A 22,500-nucleotide genomic window follows, 5' to 3' on the forward strand; every position below is an offset into this window, starting at 1 on the left:
TTGGGGTATCATTGCAATTCGAGCGCATCGCATCGGTCGGTGTTAGTTGTTCGAAGAAAATGTCAGGTTATGGTAAAATAAAAAAACACGACATGTAAAAAGGGTTAACGTTTCTATTTGGTGTTAATTCGACATCGTCTGCACCGTTATCAGTGCATTCTTGTTTAAGTAGCACAGACTGTAACCGTTAGGCTCCTTCCGCACAAGGACAGGACTGTCCCAGGACGAATTTGTCCTGCCCCACTGGAGAAAACTTCTATTCAAAAGGGGTACCACACTAGGACAGGACTGTCCCAGGACGAATTTGTCCTGCCCCACTGGAGAAAACTTATATTCAAAAGGGGTACCACACTAGGACAGGACTGTCCCAGGACGAATTTGTCCTGCCCCACTGGAGAAAACTTCTATTCAAAAGGGGTACCACACTAGGACAGTACCTGTTCTAGTGCGGTACCCCCCTTACTGGTGGGGTTTTAAACGGCACTCACACTGCCAGCATAGGACACATGGTCGCATATAGGTAAATTGGGTCGTCATTATACTCTTCCGCATTTTCTTTCTAAGGTTTCGTGACTCTAAGTCAATACAGTCAATGTTTTATTACAAAAATGTGATATACAACTTGATAGATATAGTTAAAAGATATTATAGGAGCAAACGGTTTTTGTTTTGTTTAATTTTTATTTTTTTTTATTTTTGAAATTTATTGCTCTCCTGTAAAATGTTGGGGTTCCCCCCCCCCCCCCGATATGCGAACCTCTGTCTTAACTCACTCAACTCTAACACCGACTATATCCGTAGTTAACCCGAGTTACTTTTACCCCATGCCTATTTATTCCATCTTTCTGAGACAAATTATAGGCGTATCTAGCATCAAAGCTAATGGTTTTAGTTTTTGCATGTTAATGTAAGTTGAATAAAACTATCTCTGCACATGCTCATTTTAAATACATTTTTCCATTTTGAAAAGTAGAAAAAATCTCTAGGATTGAGTGAGTTAAGACAGCAGAAATGTTAACTGTTAACTATAAATTTGTATTTAACTAGTTAGTTGCCATACTCTGGAAAGACGCGCATTTAATAATTTGGCCAGAAAACTCGTCCTTCAAATAAAATATTGATCGATTTAAATGACCCTCATCTTGGCAAAAACTCTCAAATCTGGGAACTCCTGTAAGCCCGATGTTTGAGAGTTTTTGTCAAGATGAGGTGTCATTTAAATCGATCGATAATTGAAGGACGAATTTTATGGCCAAATTTTTAGAATACGCGTATTTTCATAGCACGATAGTTAACTGGTTAAATATTGAAGGTGTTTGAGTGTTGTCAATTTAAAATCTTAAAAAAATACCAGGTTTACCAGATGGTGTGTTAGATACTATTATCTTTTCTCCATCGTTTAACGCGATTGATTATCTCCCCTTCCTCCGTTCGGGCCAAATTATGCGTGAGTTGTCTCCTAAAGCAGGTACTCACCGTCAAGAATGCATTATCCTCGCTCAAAACGTCATGCCCGGTTCCACGTTAATTCCAACTTAAATAAACCGTGTTATAGCAAAGCAAGATGGAAACTGCTTTTGCCAAGGTTGAGATTTCTTTAAGTTAGTTGCCATAATTTTAGATATTGTTTGGCTTGAAATTTAAAAAAAAATTCTTTTAAAATTTGGCATATTTTCATTTCCTTGTAATCTCATTTCAGAAGGAAAACGTGTGAGGTGAAACACACTGAAAACCGCTTATTAGCATAGTTAAAACTTTAACAAGGATAACAGCTCTATAAGCTTTTAAAAATCATTATAACCTTTACGACTGTGGTATAACAAACATAAATCATAACTTAAGAAATAAATAATTCAAATGCGATTATTATAACGATTTTCCAGGTATTCTCAATGATATTTTTAAAAAGCATTTTAATGAAGAAAAAATCCGTAAAATTGTATGCGAAAGTTTAAAAACCCCATCAACATATCTTAAACTCTTCTTTTACTTAACACGAACAAAACGCGCTTTTTAAAAATATGTTTTACTTTGACCATCAATTTTTTCTCTCATTCAAATCTTAAAGAATTAAGATGACTCACATCTTGTCGAAACCCTTTAAAACTGAAACTTTGAAGTCTCAGGTTTAAGAATTTTGACTAGTCGAAGGTCACCGTATTTATTTATATTATTTGAAGGAAAGAAAAAGTCTTCCCAAACTGAATACACAAAGGCGTTCTGTCACTTTACAACAGTATTAACCTTTGAGAGAAACCTCTCTCGTACGTTCCCACTTGAGTTACAGAAACCTGTATTTCTCTTTTCCCTTTGGCATAGAAGATTAAATTAATTAGTTTGGGTAATTTTAGAGGTAATAGAAATAGCGGAGTAAAGGAAAAAAGATAAGCTCGAGAATAGTTTGTAGGGAAAACATGGTGTAATTTGATCCTAAAAGCTATTTGACCTTTTGAAATAGCGTAATATTCATTGCCTTCATATATTTGCAAATGAAATAAAATGCAGTTCTCTTACGTGAGATACAAATCTATAGTGCAGACAGCCTAATTTATGTATTCTTCTATTTATTTCCTTTTTAGAAGCTTTTCTTTCTTACATGATTATTATTGTTATAGTCAGTTAATATTGGTACAACAATAACAACCATTACCACCACTACCACAACCACCACCAATACTACTACTACAACTACTACTACTACTACTACTACTACTACGACTACTACTACTACTACTATTACTACTACTACTACTACTATTACTACTACTACTACTATTTCTACTACTACTACTACTACTACTACTACTACTACTACTACTACTACTACTACTACTACTACTACCTCTACTACTACTACTACTACTACTACTACTACTACTACTACTACTACTACTACTACTACTACTACTACTACTACTACCTCTAAATACTACTACTACTACTACTACTACTACTACTACTACTACTACTACTACTACCACCACCACCACCACTACCACCACCACAACCACCACCACCACCACCACCACCACCACCACCACTACTACTACTACTACTACTACTACTACTACTACTACTACTACTACTATTACTACTACTACTACTATTTCTACTACTACTACTACTACTACTACTACTACTACTACTACTACTACTACTACTACTACTCTACTAACTGACTGCTACTACTACTACTACTAACTACTACTACTACTACTACTACTACTACTACTACTACTACTCTACTACTACTACTACTACTACTACTACTACTACTACTACTACTACTACTACCTCTACTACTACTACTACTACTACTACTACTACTACTACTACTACTACTACTACTACTACCACCACCACCACCACCACTACCACTACCACTACTACAAACTTTAATTTGTTCTTTTCCATCAATGTCATTTCTATTGATCGCCATATTATCACTACACTGTCTAAAAATAAAAGATAATTAAAAAATATTTTGTATACATAAATACATACAAACCCCGATACTGTATACTCACAAACACATTGTAATAATAAAAACTGCACCTTTTGCTCAGATGTAACCAGCACCTCCCACCTCCCACCCCCTTTATGAACGGTAGCTTTAATGTATGCTTTGTTGTTTGAACCCGATGTCGATCAAAGATTTCAAATTTTAGGCATCACTCCTGTTTGTAGAGTAGATGGAGGTGTTCTTGCGTTTAAAAAGAAAGCTTTTGAAGATTCACAACATGAAACATCCGTTAACGATTATCCGAAGTATAGATACAAAAAAAAATATCCAAAAAAAAAAAACAAAAAAAAAAAAAAACCAAAAAAAAAACCCAACAAAACAACAACCACAATTAAACCAAAAAACCAAAACAAAACAAATAACTAACAAAAATGTAAATTAAAGCCTTGCCGTTTTAAAGTTTTCCCTTCGATCCGTCATCTTAGCGAATAATTATATGCCCGTCAGCTTGAGTTTCAAAAAGACATTATATTATCAACTAGAACTACAACAATAATTGGGGTCGTTACTTGTCTTCCATTCCTCGAAACTTTGAAAATATGAAGGAACATTTAAGAATAAATGAAAACATTAAATTTTAATTAGCATACAAATAAAAAGTGAGTGTCGTGTATCAGTTAATGAAGAACTTAGAATAGATATTCCGGTAACTTTATAAATGAAATAAATAATTTGTAAAGTAACTAAAACGAATAAATGAATAGATTAATACAAATAAAACAAATAAAGACGAAAGAAGGAAAGAAAAATAACATATATAAGACACACACACGCAAACAAACAAACACACACACACACACACACACACACATTACACACGTTTATATATATATATATATATATATATATATATATACATGTAAATGAATACCTTACCCAACCCTATCATGTACAGGAGACCTAATACAAACTATAAATACAGATTATACTAATAGATATAACGTGAAAGAAAGATTCCAATTTCAGGGTAAATAATTTATAGAAGATTGATTACAGGTGTTGTTTCTTTTAAAAGGTATCGACTGACAGTGGGATTTTTCGAACGATAAATAAAGTAATTCTGTTTTCAAATGGGATGTGATCCTTGTCGATGTCAAAGTTCCAAGAAATCATTTTCTCAAGTGAAATTATCAAAACCGGATTTTAATCGTTTTCGAGGCTTGATAAGATTGCATATCAAATCAAAACGGATGATTTAAATTATTGAGGATAATTTAAATACATTCCCATTTAATGCAGAAACCATCTCAGAATGTCGGAAGAACAACAAATTTCTAGTAAACGGGAGCACAAATCTGAACCCGGTTCTAGTTCAAATACAAAATTGAATAAAAGACAAAAACATCCCATCTATTCCGACATTGATGAAAAACGTAAAGCGCTTGAAGAAGATGATAATTTCTACACATTCCCGTACGACAGCATCGACAGTAGCTGTTTCAGCCCAGAAACGGGTCCTTCTTTTAGACTTTTCCCACACCCGGGCATCGAGCCAATCTTCAAGGATCAAAATCTTGCAAGTCTTTCGGACGCCCCGCTTTCTTCGGTTTTATCACAGGACGTCTTCCTCCCTAACGGCGTTGGTGGTCAACTTGCTGTGAAACAAACTCCCTCTGTGTTCGTTTTCCCAAGCCCCCCTCCAATATCCATCTCGACGACGCCTTCCTTCTTCCATTATCCTTCTCCTTCCATTCCAAGTGCCAATGATTTCGCTCAAAGTTCTTACGCTGCTGGTGCAGATGGGAACCCATTTTTTTCATGCCCAACAACGGAAGGAGCATGGTCGTATGTTCCGAGACTAGGCGACTCATTAACTTGTCCTAGATCACGTGATCTCTCATCTGATGTTTTCCTGTCTCCCAGCATTGAAGACCCATTGGATACCGACTTCAGGTAAAAGTAGTGGAAAAATGTTGATCATTATATTAATATAAAATGGATATAATATTAATTTCTCTGTGTCTTTAAAAAATATCGATTTTAAAAAATTTACAATAATTGAAGTAAAATTAACAAGAAACTGAACATTGTTGGCAGAGATAGATATTAGTGAAATGCCATCTTAAAAGGTATTATTATATCGGAATGATTAAGATGAATTTTACAGTAATCACTGGATTCTAGTTCGCTCTTGGAGTAGCTAAACGTGCTAAAATTAAGCGTGCTAAACGATGCTATGTCATGAAGTAACGACTATTTTATAATAAGTTCGTCTCTGCTCCATGTGGCACTGCAACGTCTGCAATGAGCGTGCTATAATCCGGAGTACTTATTATTATATTTTCGTTATTGTTGTTGAAAATAAAAAAGGTAAAGTGCAAGCTGCTGATGACGCTGGTGTTTCAGAGATTGAGTTTGATATCTCCAGGCTTGATCCGACACTGGAAGATTCCGAAGTATTTGTCGATGACGTCCCAGGGGCGGTAGCATCAGGTGGAATAGATCAAAAGGTTGAAGATGGTGAGTGCATGCATGCATGCATGGAGTGTGGCGCATGCCTTCAATAACAACAATAATTGATTGCAGACAAAATATATAGATCGCTTAACTCTCTCCTTACCAGCCATTTTCAGGATTTCCCCAAAACGTCGCACCCAACCAACACAAAAATGTATTTTTTATCAGTCAAACACAATAGCAGTAAAGTTTTTGCGATACATAATCCCTTTAGCCAAAACATGCTCTACAACACACTGTTCACTTTCTTTAAATTTATGATGTACAAGAGAAATTTGAATAAGAAAAATATTGGTTGTATCGTAACGAATGTGACGATTTACCTATGGTTGGTAAGGAGAGGGTTAAACTTACCCATGCATTTCTGAGATAGAATTTTCGAAAGCATTTTCAGTTCTTGGAACATTAAATAAGAAAAGCTTGAGTTTTTAGGTAGCGCAAAATCCACTAACGTGCTCAAAGCGCTTTACATGGGGTCTCAAGCTAACCGCACACTTAATATTATGTAGGACGAGACATGACCCATGTCAGGCGATATTTCATTTTTCTTTGACGAAGACACCGCTGTTAACAGTCAGGTACTTATTTTACACTCGAGTACGATGAGAGAGCGTGAGTAAAGACCCTTATCCAAGGACTCAATTTTCGCCCGTTGGCAGCGGGACTCGAACCTAGGACCTTCCGATCCAAAGGCGAGTGTCATTACACAAGACCACATAGTAGTCGCACATTAGGTATTTTCAAGTGTAGAAAGAGTAATTTCAGCTTTAGATTCGTCCCCATTTTCATAGTATTTAATTTAACCCTTTCCTTACCAGCTATAGGAAAATCGTCACATTTAATCTGTTACGATACAGACAACATATTTCTCATTCAGATTTATTATGTACATCACAAACTTTGAAGAATGTGAACACTGTCTTGTAGAGCTTGTTTTGCTAAGGAAATCATGTATCGCAAGAGCGTATTGTTGTTGTGTTTGAGTGATAAAAAAATCTATTTTTTTAGTTAGTTGGGTGTGACGTTTTTGGGAAAAATCCTGAAAATGACCGGTAAGGAGAGAGTTAATGTATAGATAGTGTGCGCTTGACTAAGAAGCTCACAAAATTGCCACCCGGAAGTATAACGGACCAACACACAGACTATGTGTAACCTTGAACGTTTCTAGTCTGGTTAATGATAATCACTCGTAAACCCGGATGGCAAAAAACCATAACAAAGACCTGAGTGACGTCAACTTCATACCATCTATACGATTTCACGATATATTATTATAAAAAAGATTCTTAAACTCCCACGTTGTACATTTCCAACGAATTCCCACTACCGCTGCGTGACCTTGAGAGGAGCACGCATTGAGAACGAGTTCGAAATATTATTTCAAACACTGGAGTTAGAGAATTTTATTATTATTGTTTTACCCCTCCTATGACTTTATTTGCATTTCGTCTTATCAAAATACATTCTTTTTTTTTTTTCTTTTCTTTTTTCTTTACAATGATTGGTTCCTGAATTTAATTAAGGATTTGGCATTAAGCATTGTCATTGACGTAAGCCATAGTTGCAACGCTACAAAGTGAGCAATAGGATTCAACATTCGTGACGTCACTTCCCTCGTAATGACGTATAGTAACTTAGTAACTTGTTCTAAACTATCGGAACAATGTTGTTTTTTTTCTTTTTTTTTTCTTCTCTCTCTTTCTTTACGTTGATTGGTTCTCGAATTTAATTAAGGATTTGGCATTAAACATTGTACTTACGGGTAAAGTTGCTGGGAAGAAAATAAGAGGGAGATAGAGGACAGATTACATTGACAATCTGAACGGATGGATTGGTGGAGGTGGAACAGGAATCAAGCTATTGAGAAGATCTGAGGACAGATATGGTTGGAGGGACATGATCGCCGATGTCTGCAATAGGCCTGGCACTTGATGATGATGATGATGATGATGATGATGATGATGGTGATGATGATGATGGTGATTGTCATTGACGTAAGCAATAGTTGCAACGCTACAAAGTGAGCAATAAGATTACAACAGTCGTGACGTCACTTCCCTCGTCATGACGTATAGTATCTTAGTAACGGGTTCTAAACTATCGGAACAATGGTGGTGGATGCCCTTATAAAATATTTCTCCGACTATCATAAAAGTGTATCCTGAGGAGAAAAAATATTATAAATCTGATCATGTTTTGACTTTTATACATTCTGATCACATGACATGTGAAAAAGTTCTAGCCAGCATGAAGAATAAATAGTACCGATTTTCTTTGTTTAGAACCGAGCTGCTCGTTGCTGGGCGGACGTGACATCAGACTATTGAATCCTATTGGGTCAATACGTTTCTTACCTACGTAGAAAAGGAAATCCTGAAACGGGGCTCGAACCCCGCTCAACTGAATGGAAGTGCAAAGCCCTCTCCACTAGAACATATAAATTTCTCTTTGTGCATATGTGTATATAAGTGTGAGTGTGTGCGTATAATAATATGTGTATGTGTGTTTGTGTATGTGTTTGTGTGTATAGATAGTATGCGCTTGGCTAAGAAGCTCATAACATTGCCATCCGGAAGTATAACAGACCAACACACAAAATTGTGTGTAACCATGAACTTTTATAGTGTGGTTGATACAGATTAGTGAGAATCACTCACAAACGCGGATGGCAAAACACAAGAACAAAGACCTGAGTGACGTCATCTTCGAACTATCTATAAGTGTGAGTGTGTGTGTATAATAATATGTGTGTATGTGTGTTTGTGTATGTGTTTGTGTGTATAAAAGCACTTAAAGTATCAGATTCGTATATTGTATAATCCATTTTTCGTCCCAACAATAGGCGCCCAATCTCCGTTACCAAACACAATGTAACTACAATCCGTGTGTCACCTTGACAAATCACTTATTCTGTCACATGCTGACCGTTGGTATGCAGAAAAAAAAGCCATTCGTTAACCAGGTAACCAGCCGTTACCATCATTGGTTGACACACTGAAAACAACCTGATGTCCAAGGGTTGTATATGTGACCCATCGTCCCAAAATGGTATTATGTCAGGATGAACCAGATACTAAAAAGCTGAATTAAAGATAAACTAGTCGAAAATTTGAATTATTGCTATTCAGAATTCTAAGATACGATATTCATTCTATTCAATAAAACATACAAACTCATTGCGAGTCGGATATTTCTGGCAATAAATTCAATTTTCAGCAACTTAATCATTCCGACATAACACCGTTTTGAGGCGAGGGGTCACATATAATATAGGTCCTAGTGAGACGCCCTTTACAACGGTCTTCAATTGCAATGTTTGTTGGTTACTCTCAAATAATGTCCAAGATAATTTTATTTCGTCAATCAATGACAAAATATAAAAACGTGACCCCCCACCCCCTTTCCTCGCCAAATTGTCAAAAAATCTTAAACCTTTCATATATGGGTGTAAACATGTGTTTATTTACATAAAATATAATGAATATTATTATATTATCTATGTCTATTTAGTTGTAAGCATGTGTGTACAAGTTTATGAATTTAATTTTATTAATATAGGTAATCGAAAATATTTTGAATGTATATATATGTCTTTATGAAAAATGAAAAAAAAATTTTAAAAAACAAAAACAAATCATAATATATCAAATCATATCGTAAAAAGTGTCATTTAAAGCCAAATGACTTTGAATACCCTGTGTATTTAAATTTAATCATAATTATATCGGAAATTTATTAGTTATTTCTTTGTCAAGCAATAGTTTGAATCTGTCTAGAAAGGCAGCATTTTTCGTTTTATTTTTGATACTGTTTCAAATTTTAACAGTTATTTTAATTTTTTAAAAATATGTCTCTCCTTATGCTAGTTTTATATTTATTGTCAATAAAGTTTTTAAATCGATCTCCTTTGGTAATTTTGTTACTCGTAAATGAGAAATGGATAAGCGGTATCCAATCAACTTCGTGATGTATAAACTTTTTCTGGCAATATTAACATTTTTAAAAACCCAGAAAAAAAGCCTATGTTATGAGGAGACACCAATCAACTTCGTGATATAAACTTTTTTTCTGGTAATATTATTATTTTTAAAAAGCCAGAAAAAAGCCCATGTTATGAGAAGACACCAATCAACTTCGTGATATAAACTTTTTTTCTGGCAATATTATTATTTTTAAAAAGTCAGAAAAAAGCCCATTTTATGAGAAGACACCAATCAACTTCGTGATATAAACTTTTTTTCTGGCAATATTATTATTTCTAAAAAGCCAGAAAAAAGCCCATGTTATGAGAAGACAACAATCAACTTCGTGATGTATAAACTTTTTTTTCTGGCAATATTAACATTTTTAAAAACCCAGAAAAAAGCCTGTGTTATGAGAAGACACCAATCAACTTCGTGATATAAACTTTTTTTCTGGCAATATTATTATTTTTAAAAAGCCAGAAAAAAAGCCTATGTTATGAGAAGACACCAATCAACTTCGTGATGCATAAACTTTTTCTGGCAATATTAACATTTTTAAAAACCCAGAAAAAAAGCCTATGTTATGAGAAGACACCAATCAACTTCGTGATGTATAAACTTTTTCTGGCAATATTAACATTTTTAAAAACCCAGAAAAAAAAGCCTATGTTATGAGAAGACACCAATCAACTTCGTGATGTATAAACTTTTTCTGGCAATATTAACATTTTTAAAAACCCAGAAAAAAAAGCCTATGTTATGAGAAGACACCAATCAACTTCTTGATGTATAAACTTTTTCTGGCAATATTAACATTTTTAAAAACCCAGAAAAAAAAGCCTGTGTTATGAGAAGACACCAATCAACTTCTTGATGTATAAACTTTTTCTGGCAATATTAACATTTTTAAAAACCCAGAAAAAAAAAGCCTAAGTTATGAGAAGACACCAGGACAGATTTTGACCTCCAGCCTCACGATACTTCCCCAAACGCTCCAATTTGATGTTCGTGTATCAAGTATCATGCTTGTAGTTGAAGTTATCCCAAGGACACACATTCATTGCATCCAAAGGATTAGATTTCCACAATGATAAACTTAGACTATAATATCATATTATATTATTATTTATTATCACCGAATCTCATCTTCCTTTCTTTCAAAATTCTACACAGTGCTAGGTAGAATTGTATCTGCTTTATCGTATTTTTTAATACTAAACGACGGACCGATAATTATCAAGGAATGAATGGGTCCCCCCCCCCCCCCCCCCCCCCCCTGCCCACCCCTTCATTTTTCATTAATGTACTGACGGAACTCTTGTGCATTTTGAAAATAAAAATAATAAAACAAACAAACAAAGGGGCAGCGTGGCTCAGTGGTACGGTCTTTGCTTCCTACCCGAGAGGTACCGAGTTCAACCACCCGCCGCTGCGTTGTGTAGCCTCGAGCAAGTCACCTCGCCCTAACTCAAACTCACTTAGCGGTTCTGCTCTGCGGCTGACGCCTGGGTTATTCCAGTCTTCCCTTGGAATAGACCTTAAAGACAAATTTCCCCTTTGGGATGAATAAAGGGAATTTTATTTATTTATTTATTTATTTAAAAACAAAACGAAACTGTAGATTTAACCGATTGAGCACATCTCTGGAATGTTTGCCTTAAACACTGTTAATTAATATAGCATTTTATTAATACATACTAAATACAAGAACGCGATTATTCCAAAAAAAAAAAAAATCTTACCAAGAGAGAGAGAGAGAGAGAGAGAGAGAGAGAGAGAGAGAGAGAGAGAGAGAGAGAGAGAGAGAGAGAGAGAGAGAGAGAGAGAGTAAAGAGAAAGAAAGAGGGAAGAGAGAGATGAAAAGAGATAGAGTGTACGTGTTTGTATGTGTGTGTGTGTGTGTGTGTGTGTATGTGTGTGTATGTGTGCTTCTGAGATGTATACAACTATTAAAGAAATAATAAAATATAATCAGGGGGATTTCAAAGGAATGCCCGTTATTAATGTTTACTCAAGACAGATTATATCTATCTAAGCATTTACGGAGGTCGTTTACATACATTTATATTATGTGCAATATTTGTCCGCCGCTTGAATAAATGAATGAATGAATGAGTGAATGAATGAATGAATGAATGAATGAATGAATGAATGAAAGTTAGGCCCGGTATTTTTTACGGATGGATAAATGAAGTCGCATAGTTGAGTCCTCGGAAAAGGCTCTTTACTCACATTCTCTCACCGTACTCAGGTGTAAAATGAGTACCTGGCAGTTAACAGCGTTGTTTTTGTCCGAAAAATTTTAATATCGCCTAACAGGCGTCATGTCCCGTTCCACGTGTTAAATGTTGCTGTTGACCAGGGACCCCTTGTAAAGCGCTTTGAGCACATTTAGTGGATATTGCGCTATATAAAACTCATTTTTTAAATTTTTTTTATAAGTCAAAAACGATATGAGATATGTGATTCAATTTCTAAACTGCATCCCCAAAGTTTTCGCCCAATTGCCCATTAAGCCTCATTGATTAGGCTATGATTGGTCCTAATTTTGTTGTGTTATGTTCCACACTCAATCAATATCTCTTAAAATTGTGAACTTAATTAATAAATATTACCCATTCACTCCTAAGTCGGAAGAGTTATAGAAATGACCTGAGTTTGATACGAATATTTTTGTATTCGTGGATAGCTCATACGGTAGAGTCACGCTCTCACCGGCCAGGCGGAGGTAGTACCAATAAGGTCGCAGGTTCAAACCCCACCACCGCCGCGAAAACTTTTTATTCTCTATTGTCTTCTGGCACTTTTCTACTCCCTTCATCTCTTGTTGTTATTGTCATGTTTGCCTCCTGAAACATAAAATTCAGGCATTGCGTTCATTGTGGGGAACACATTTATAATATTAATTTGCTATTTCAGATATTATTATAAGAGAGTTGTCAGTGTTGTCAGATAGAGGCATGGAATATCAATATAATCTAAAATTATAATTACATATCATAAGATAACGACAGACTCCATCCAAGCGGCGTTCCACACCCCCCCCCCCCCCCCTTCCCTCTTTTCCCCCATCCTCTAAACTATTCCCCCCCATGACCTCCTCCGCCCCCCTATCACCACCCTCCCTATTCCACGAACCACTATTTTACCGTTGTCGCCCCTGGACCCAAATCAAATTACCGTATCAACGATATGCAGTCGAGTCAAGTCCAGGGTTGCCAATTTGGCAGATTTTCTGCCAAATATCCTTTTTTTTTATTTTGGCAGAATTTGAAGTCGTCTCGCAGAAAAAACAAACGGTTTGGCAGTTTGGCAGATATTTGGCAGATTTTATTTTCCACGTTTTCCATGGTAATTTTTATGTATTAGTGATTTTTTAAAACTTGAGAAATGAAAAAAAAAATTATGACATCGGCCTTTCGAATTTTTTGTTTAACAAAACTGATGAGTTTTCAAATAAATAGTACGATTTGGCAGATTTTCGTGACATTTGGCAGATTTTTTAAAATTCCACTTGGCAGAATGCCTGAAAATAATCTGGTCGAGTCCCCGTGCTGCTCTGTGAGACAGGCCCTCCCAATCACAATGACTACGCTACGCCTTTGGACGGGCCAGACTTATGGCTGGGAGGGAGTGAATGAGGGAGGGAATAAATTGATTGTGAACTCCGGTACTTTATAATTTACTACGAAACTCCAAAACTACAAGCAAGCACATCAACAACAGCCGGTGGCTATAACTATAATTTGAGGATATAGAATAATAATAAATAACACGGTGCACTAACTTTTAAAGGAAATCAAGTATAAATTTAGTTGTTAGTAATGTTAGAATATTGGACTTCTATATCAGTGATTAGTAGTTATACTTACCTAGAATAATATATATATATAGTTTGTGTGAAATTCTGGTCAAAGTTGATTTTGGATTAAAATTAAAAAAAAAAAACAGTGTTCGGGATTATCTATATAAAGTTTGTGTGCTTTCAGTGTCAATATGATGGGTTGTTGTTGTCTTCAGTTAGAGTTAGATCAAATTATTGTTATTATTATTATTATTATTATTATTATTATTATTATTATTATTATTTATTATTATTATTATTATTATTATTATTATTATTAAGTTATTATTACTATTATTATTATTATTATTATTATTATTATATTATATTATTATTATTATTATTATTATTAGCAGTAGTAGTAGTAGTAGTAGTAGTAGTAGTAGTAGTAGTAGTAGCAGTAATAGTCGTAGTTGTAGTAGTAGTAGTAGTAGTAGTAGTAGTAGTAGTAGTAGTAGTAGTAGTAGTAGTAGTAGTAGTAGTAGTAGTCAGCAGCAGCAGCAACTTGTGTTCATGTTTTCTTTGGTAGATGATCAAGGCCTTTTAAATATTTATTTGATTCGCATTCAGTGTGTTTTTCACGATTGGATACACATTGAATTGGAGCTTGTTTGAAAGGTGTCTATCTATCCACACTTTAGTTTGGATTACTCGACGTGTTTATATCTTGTGCTTGTTATGCTCACTGTTTACGTAATGGTATTGGATTCTATCTGGAGTTATTTATGGCAAATTGGTGATATAATTAGCTTGTTAACTATAAACCTTGATCTAAAATAATGAAATACAGTGGTTTTAATTGTCTGGGAGGCCTTCGGAAAGCTCCCACATCCCCAGTATTCTTGTTCTAGTATGGGGTTTGGGAGGGGGGAACTTTTTTATAATGTTCTAGTAGGGGGTTTGGGAGGGGGAAAACTTTTTTCATAATGTTCTAGAAGGGTGTTTGGGAGGGGGAGACTTTTGAAAAAAAAAAGTTTCCTCCCTCCCAAACCCCCTATTAGAACATTATAAAAAAACAAGAATACTGGTGATGTAGGAGCTTTTGGAAGGCCTCCCAATTGTCTTTCAGTCTTGCTGATGCGTGGGTCACTGTTTTTGTTTTTTCTTCCTCTTGTTATTTGGTTTGTTTGTGTGTGTGTGTGTGTGTGTGTGTGTGTGTGTGTGTATGTGTGTGTGTGTTTGTTTTGTTTTGTTCTTTTTTGACAGCGACTCGACTTAATTTTGGGTGGACAGATGGGTCAATAAATAAAATATTTAAAAAAAAAGAAAAAGAAAGAAAAACTGTCGGATTCGAAAACACTCATTTTTATTTATGAATCGAGTACTCTGCCAATTAGTACTGTAATTACTGTAAATATATCGATTACCATGGATTATTTATACCTGCCCGAGTTATAATAATTTGGAATCTTTTCCTCCAGTGAGCAATTTTCCATGGTTTGATTTCATTTCAGGCTTACCCGTGAGACTTTCACGTTACATTATTGCAACAGGTTGTGACGATTACTAATTAAAGTTCATGTCTGCGGTTGTGAGTTTCCTTAATGATATGTATACTGGGTGGGGTTCCTGATCTCCCATAGTGGGCAGGGAGGTACATACTGTGTCTTCTATCCCCCTATGTCTGTTTTCCAACATGCTTTCTGTCTTTGTCTTGGAATGAGATAACTTGGTTTTGTCATGGCTCTAGCCGGATACCCTGGCTGGGAGGGAAACAGTCAAATGTATAGTTAGTTTTGGGAAATGAATTTTTTTCCCTTGTAAATCATCTCTCTTGTTATGCACTGTATTCTGAATTATATATATATATATTTTATTTGTAAACATTTGAGTGTATTCCTCTTAGTGGGGACCTGTGCCTGTGTCTGGATGAAACTTTTAGGTGATCTCAGACTAAGTACTTTGATAGTGTGCTCTTGGAATCTACATCTGTTCCCTATTTGAACCAATTCCCCTTTGTCTTACCTTTTTTTTTTTTGGGTGCTTTAATTGTAATTCTAGAACATTTTACTATCCCATTTTCTTCCTTTTTACTGGCGCTGATATGACCTTAATGTGTTGCAAGCGCCGTAAAACTCTTAAAAACAAAAACATAATAATAAGTATTAATTTCCATAATGAAAACGTGTATTATTCTATCAAGGAACACAAGATTAGACACCCATATAGAGGCGTGCATATTCACACACATACACACACACACGCACACACGCACACACACACACACACACACACACATACACACGTACCTCTTCCCTTTCAATCAGTCTCCCTTTTCTTATATTATTATTTACTCCAGGGCGCTTTAAAAGGTGAAATCTAGACATTTCTGAGTATCCCGTTTTCTTCCATTTTAGTGGTGCTTAAGATGACTTTAAAGTGTCGCAGGCGCCGAAAACCCCCTTAAAACTCAAACAAACACACACACACACACACACACACACACACACACACACAAAAGAACAAACACCCTTTTGAGGCGATATTATACGATTAGATAAAAGTTTTCTCACTAAAGGAATATAAAAAGCTTTTTAAGCTTGTAATGTGTAATGTTTCCGGTACTTTGTTCATTATTCATCGACACCATTCTTATTCACATTTTGATTTGCCTTTCCTATTCACATTTTGCCTTTCATATTCATATTAATCTTTGTAACTGATATTTTCTTCTTCCTTCCTTTCCTCTTCTACTCAAACTCAACACAATGGTTTCCTCGTGTTGTTCGATTGGTCGTAGCATTTATTTATTGTTAGCATAATCTCAATTTGGTATTATTATTATTATTATTATTATTATTATTATTATTATTATTATTATTATTATTATTATTATTATTATATATTATATATATTATTATTCCTCTTCTACTCAAACTCAACACTATGGTTTCTCGTTGTTCTATTGATCGTAACATTTATTATTGTTACATAATCTCAATTTGTATTATTATTATTATTATTATTATTATTATTATTATTATTATTAATTTATTTTATTATTATTATTATTATTATTATTATTATTATTATTATTATTATTATTATTATTATTATTATTATTATTATTATTATTATTATTATTATTATTATTATTATTATTATTATTATTATTATTATTATTATTATTATTATTATTATTTGAATCGAGAATCTATAATATGGCGCAGTATCAATTTTGATCTGGTTCTAAGCTCTTCATTGGGGGTCTCAAGCCAGCAACAGCAACACTTGAACTTGAACTTGAACACTTAACCTTGTGGGCAATCGTGCGAATTCATACGATTATGGGTCTAGTCCAGGGCATATGTGACCCTTCGCCTCAAAACGGTATCAAGTCGGGATGGCTAAGATATTGAAAATTCAATTTATAGCCAGAAATATCAGACTTGTGTTGAGTTTGTATGTTTTATTGAGGAGAATGGATACCACATTTTAGGGTGCTAATGCTAACAATTTATATTTTTTACCATTTTACCATTTAATTCGGCTTTTAAGCATATTGGTCGTTCCGACATAATACCGTTTTGAGACGATGGGTCACATATACAGTTGTTAGCCTTGGTCTAGTCCACAGGCCTGTATTCTCTATGGTCGAGTCTGTCCCGTCAGTTGGTTGTCATCCTATTGGCGACACAGTCAACTTCAAATCATAAAAGCATTTCTTACTACAAAGAAGAAAGGACAATAACCAGGAATTAACACACATAATATATTGAACATTTCCCATAACCTAGGCGATCTATGCTTTGTATATATGAATGGGGACTTTTACCAATAGCGTGTTAAATTATGATCTACGGGCTTAACGTAAGCATCATGGCGGGCGCGTCTTATTCAAGTGGGGGACTTCGACTGGACATTAGCATAGTTTGACCCTCTTGACTGACCAGTGGTCAAGACTTCAGAATGAGAGAATGAATGGAAGGTCCACAATAACCATGTCATCTGTAAAACGACTGGCACTAATAGCCCTTTTAAGAATGTTCTCTATTGAATCTGGGCGATTTTTTTTTTTTTTTGTTTTTTTTGTTGTTGTTCTCAAAACATTTGATTTTATTCTAATCATTATCATCACAAAGCGAAACAACTTAGTATCATATATATTTTCATCCTCGAACTAAAGCTCAAATCTCAATTATCATGATGATGATGACGATGATGATGCTGCTGATGATGATGATGATGATGATGATGATGATGATGATGATCATCATCATCATCATCATCATCAACATCATCATCATCATCATCAACAGCAGCAGCATCACCGTCATCATCATCATCATCATCATCATCATCATCATCATCATCATCATCATCATTAACGTTATAACAAAGACCAGTTAAGTTCTTACCAGTGCTATTATAATCAGTTCAATGCATCAACTAAGAGGTGCCACTTAGTCCGTTGCTAGTACAATAACGCCATTATGGAAACTAGGACAATAATATTATAATAGTTTACTTAGAAATTGCTCCCCTTCAACCCACTTAAACAGTTTAGTAAGCAAAATATGCGTGACCTTTCGTTACATTCAATTATATATTCCAATTTCGGAAATAAATATGAATTTGATACTATCAGCGTATAGATAGTATGCGCTTGGCTAAGAAGCTCATAACATTGCCATCCGGAAGTATAACGGACCAACACACAAAACTGTGTGTATCCATGAACGTTTATAGTCGGGTTAATACAGTTTAGTGAGCATTACTCCTAAACGCGGATGGCAAAAAACAATAACAAAGACCTGAATGACGTCAACTAAGAACTATCTATAAACATGATACACACTCTAATATTGAAGCCTCTTACTTACGTATCCGAACCAGCGACCACCTGAGCTCTAGCCTTTCGGTCTTGTGCCATGACGTAGAAGTTAGACGTCTTTTGTAATTGTTTCAGGTGACTATAAAGTCTGTTACTGATGCTTGGATTTGGTGGGAATATTGAAGCCTCTTTGTATCAACTTTCATCTGTTGTTATCTCATGATACCTTATATATTTGTGACTCACCGTCTCTAAACGGTATTATGTCGGGATGACTTGGGTGCAAAAAAAATGAATTTATTGACAAAAACACGAAACTTGGGGTTTCTTTCGATTTGTTATATTTCAGAATGAAGACAATTTCTCACAATGCAAAAGCTCAAAAAATGGTATTTACTATCAATTTATTTCTAAAGTCACTTTTCGGGGTCCAATTCATTCCAACATAATACCGTTTCGAGACGAAGGGTCACATTTGTCCAGTTTTCTCAACGTAAAGCTTAACTCAATGAGAATCAGTTTTGTCTCTTGACTCCCCCCCCCCCCCCCCCCCCCCTCCTCAAGTATCTATACATGATTCATTAAAGCTTTAAAGAACTTATAGATTAAAATATTGGATATACCTATATCATAACAAAATTTCTTTGACTCTCTCTTGAAAATGGCGATTTATGTCGTTACCTCTAATACTCGTACATCAACAGTACTAGATCTGCAAATCCGATACCAATTCCCATCACATCTTTGAGTAGTTAATATTTTAGTAAATATATTATATTGAGCTTTATATAGCGCAATATCCACTAAATGTGCTCAAAGCGCTTTACAAGGGGTCCCTGAACAACAGCAACATTTAACGGGACATGTTGCCTATTAGGCGATATTACAATTTGTCGGAGAAAGACAACGCTGTTAACGGCCAGGTACTTATTTTACACCTGAGTACGGTGAGAGAATGTGAGTAAAGAGTCTTTTCCAAGGACTCAACTATGCGCCGAGCGCGAGGCTCGAACCCAGGACCTTCCGATCCGAAAGCGAGTGTCTTACCACAAGATCACATAGCCGCATTAAGCTCCATTGTTAGATATTTATTCACTCTGTCACTGATATATTATTTTCTTTACATTGTCTTTCAAGTACTGGATTTATTACTATGGCAAACCTCCGAAAGATATATATATATATATATATATATATATATATATATATATATATATATATATATATATATATAGAATGCAAATTTTCACTCACATTTTTTTGTGGCCGAGACGACTCGTTTCTGTGATTTTTACACTTCTTCAGTCGGCCTAATCCATTGTAATCTTACAATGGATTACGCCGACTGAATAGGTGTAAAAAACACAGAAACGAGTCGTCTCGGCCACAAAAAACATGTGAGTGAAAATTTGCATTCTATATTAGCTCTAACCACCATTATCGATCACTTTCGTACCTACAAGTACCCACCAACACTCATAAAATATATATATATATATATATATATATATATATATATATTATATATATATATAAAAGACAGGGCTACTTCTCATACTTCATTCTGTCAGTTGAATAGAAATCTTGATGTATTATCGGTTCAATTGTTAAAAAAAGAAAACCGAACAAACACATTATATTTACTTTCTTGATGGCATTCATGATTGAACCATTATAGTATGAATGAAGTACTACTTAATAGTAATTTTGCTTTACGTTTAACCATTCTTCACTGAATGTAAAGGTGTGAAACTGTTTTAATAATGATGAATGAGAAATATATAATATGCAGATTGCGCTTTGTAGCACAGCCTTTGAATATCGAATGTCGGCGGACCAAACCTCTGAAGTCTACATACGAGCTTTGCGCACCCTGAATGTTAAGATGTGAAACTGTCTTAATAACGATGAATAAGAAATATTGCGCTTTGTAGCACAGTCTTTGAATATCGGTGGTCGGCGGACCAAACCTCTGAAGTCTACATACGATACGAGCTTTGCGCGCCATGTTTTATTTAATTTTGGGCGGATCGGACATCAGAGGTCCGTCCTATCATGAAAAAGATTGAGCTTTTTCTTTTTTTTATATAGCGCAATATCCACTAAACGTGCTCAAAGCGCTTCACAAGGGGTCAACAGCAACATTTAACATGTAGGACGGGACATAACGCCTGTTAGGCGATATTACATTTTTTTCGGACAAAGACAATGCTGTTAACGGCCAGGTACTCATTTTACTCCTGAGAACGGTGAGAGATTGTGAGTAAAGAGCCTTTTCCAAGGACTCAACTATGCGCCGAGCGCGAGGTTCGAACCCAGGACCTTCCGATTAGAAAGCGAGTGTCATACCACTAGACCACATAGCCACAAAACCGGGACTTCAGAGGTTTGATCCGCAGACCATCGATATTGTAAGGTGAATTTGGCTCGAAATAGGTAGATGCTTTAAAGCTCGAAATTGTAGACGATTCTAAGTGGTTCAAGAAGGCAATCATGAATTTCATTAACTATGGCGCTGGTTAAGGATTAGCCTGAAAATGCATTACCCCCCCCCCCCCTCCCGAAATTTAAGTCCTGTTACTTTCATTTGATGCCAAAAAACGCCACCTCACAAGAGCAGGATTGCCTATGGTACATTAACTATCAACCTTGTGAGATTTACGAGAGGATGTCCATGAATGAATTTCTATGCTTTTTAAATAGGAACTAATTGGCAATATGCTGGTGACTCTTAGACTATTATACTTGTTCAAAAAGAAGTCGAATATAATATAACAAAAAGCAAGCACTTATGATGTTCCATTAATACATTTAACCTATGTGTATATTCTGTAGTATTCTGGCCAATGATTAAAGCAAGCACTTATGATGTTCCATTAATACATTTAACCTATGTGTATATTCTGTAGTATTCTGGCCAATGATTAAAATTTGCTATGCTGAATTTGCTTCGCAATACCTAATTTTGGTGAAAATGCATTTTCATAATAATATTACAATCCAATATGAATTATCTACTTGAACTCTCTCGAGTTCATATGCATGGAAAATCGACAAATGTGTTCGATTTTCAACGAGGGTGAACTCGGGAGAGTTTGATTGAATCAAAATTATACCACATCTAGCTACACGTTTAAAACAATATTTGTTCATTTATGTGTTGCCATTGTGAGTGTCAGTGGAGTGTTGGTGTCCCCTTAATTGGATTCAGTAGTCTGATGTCACGCCGCCCGGCAACGGCGGCCATCTTGGTTCTAAACAAAGAAAGTCATTACTTTTTATTCTTCATGCTGGCTAGAACTTTTCATAAGTCTTATGATCAGAATGTGTAAAAGTCAAAACCTGATCAAATTTATGCGCTTTTTTCCTCTGGATACGCTTTTATGCTTGCCGGAGAAATATTTCATACGGGCGCCCGCCATTGTTCCGATAGTTTAGAGCCAGTGTTACTAAGTCATTAACAAGGAAGGGACGTTACGACTGTTGAAGAGTATTGGAGAGAGAGAGAGAGAGAAACAAACAAACAAACAATTATACAAGGGCCAGACAACGACGATAGCTATCTTACACATGCGAAATGCAATGCAGGCAATGATTGATCAAATTACACCAGCTCTCCCCTTTCTGCCACGTTCTGACAAAATGCCGTTTATAACAGTTTAGCCAGACACATTTTACGCAGTAGATCGATCAATTAATTAAACTTAACCCAACTTATCAAAAAAAATTCTTAAATTTGAGAATTCTGTTAATATTGGAGAGTCTGTTAGACATTTAGAGATACACTAGTATTAAAATTAAAAAATGAGCTTTATATAGCGCAATATCCACTAAATGTGCTCAAAGCGCATTACAAGGGGTCCCTGGTCAACAGCAACATTTAACATGTCGGACGGGACATGCCGCCTGTTAGGCGATATTACAATTGTTATTATTA

The 22,500-nt window shown here is 35.3% G+C and overlaps 1 protein-coding gene across 1 annotated transcript in view; it reads left to right on the plus strand.

Annotated features, from left to right (window-relative positions):
* Positions 1–22,500, plus strand: part of LOC144967143 (dystrophin-like) — a 454,945-nt gene that overhangs the window by 6,347 nt on the left and 426,098 nt on the right. Inside the window, exons 2-3 of the mRNA XM_078904012.1 lie at positions 4,520–5,416; positions 5,892–5,983. Coding sequence (XP_078760138.1) covers positions 4,776–5,416; positions 5,892–5,983 — 733 coding nt within the window. The 5' untranslated portion in view covers positions 4,520–4,775. The remainder of the gene's footprint in view (positions 1–4,519; positions 5,417–5,891; positions 5,984–22,500) is intronic.

The sequence above is a fragment of the Berghia stephanieae genome, chromosome 3, assembly GCF_034508935.2.
Source record: "Berghia stephanieae isolate SIO BIC M18660-M18661 chromosome 3, UCSD_Bste_1.3, whole genome shotgun sequence".
Classification (NCBI taxonomy): Eukaryota; Metazoa; Mollusca; class Gastropoda; order Nudibranchia; family Aeolidiidae; genus Berghia; species Berghia stephanieae.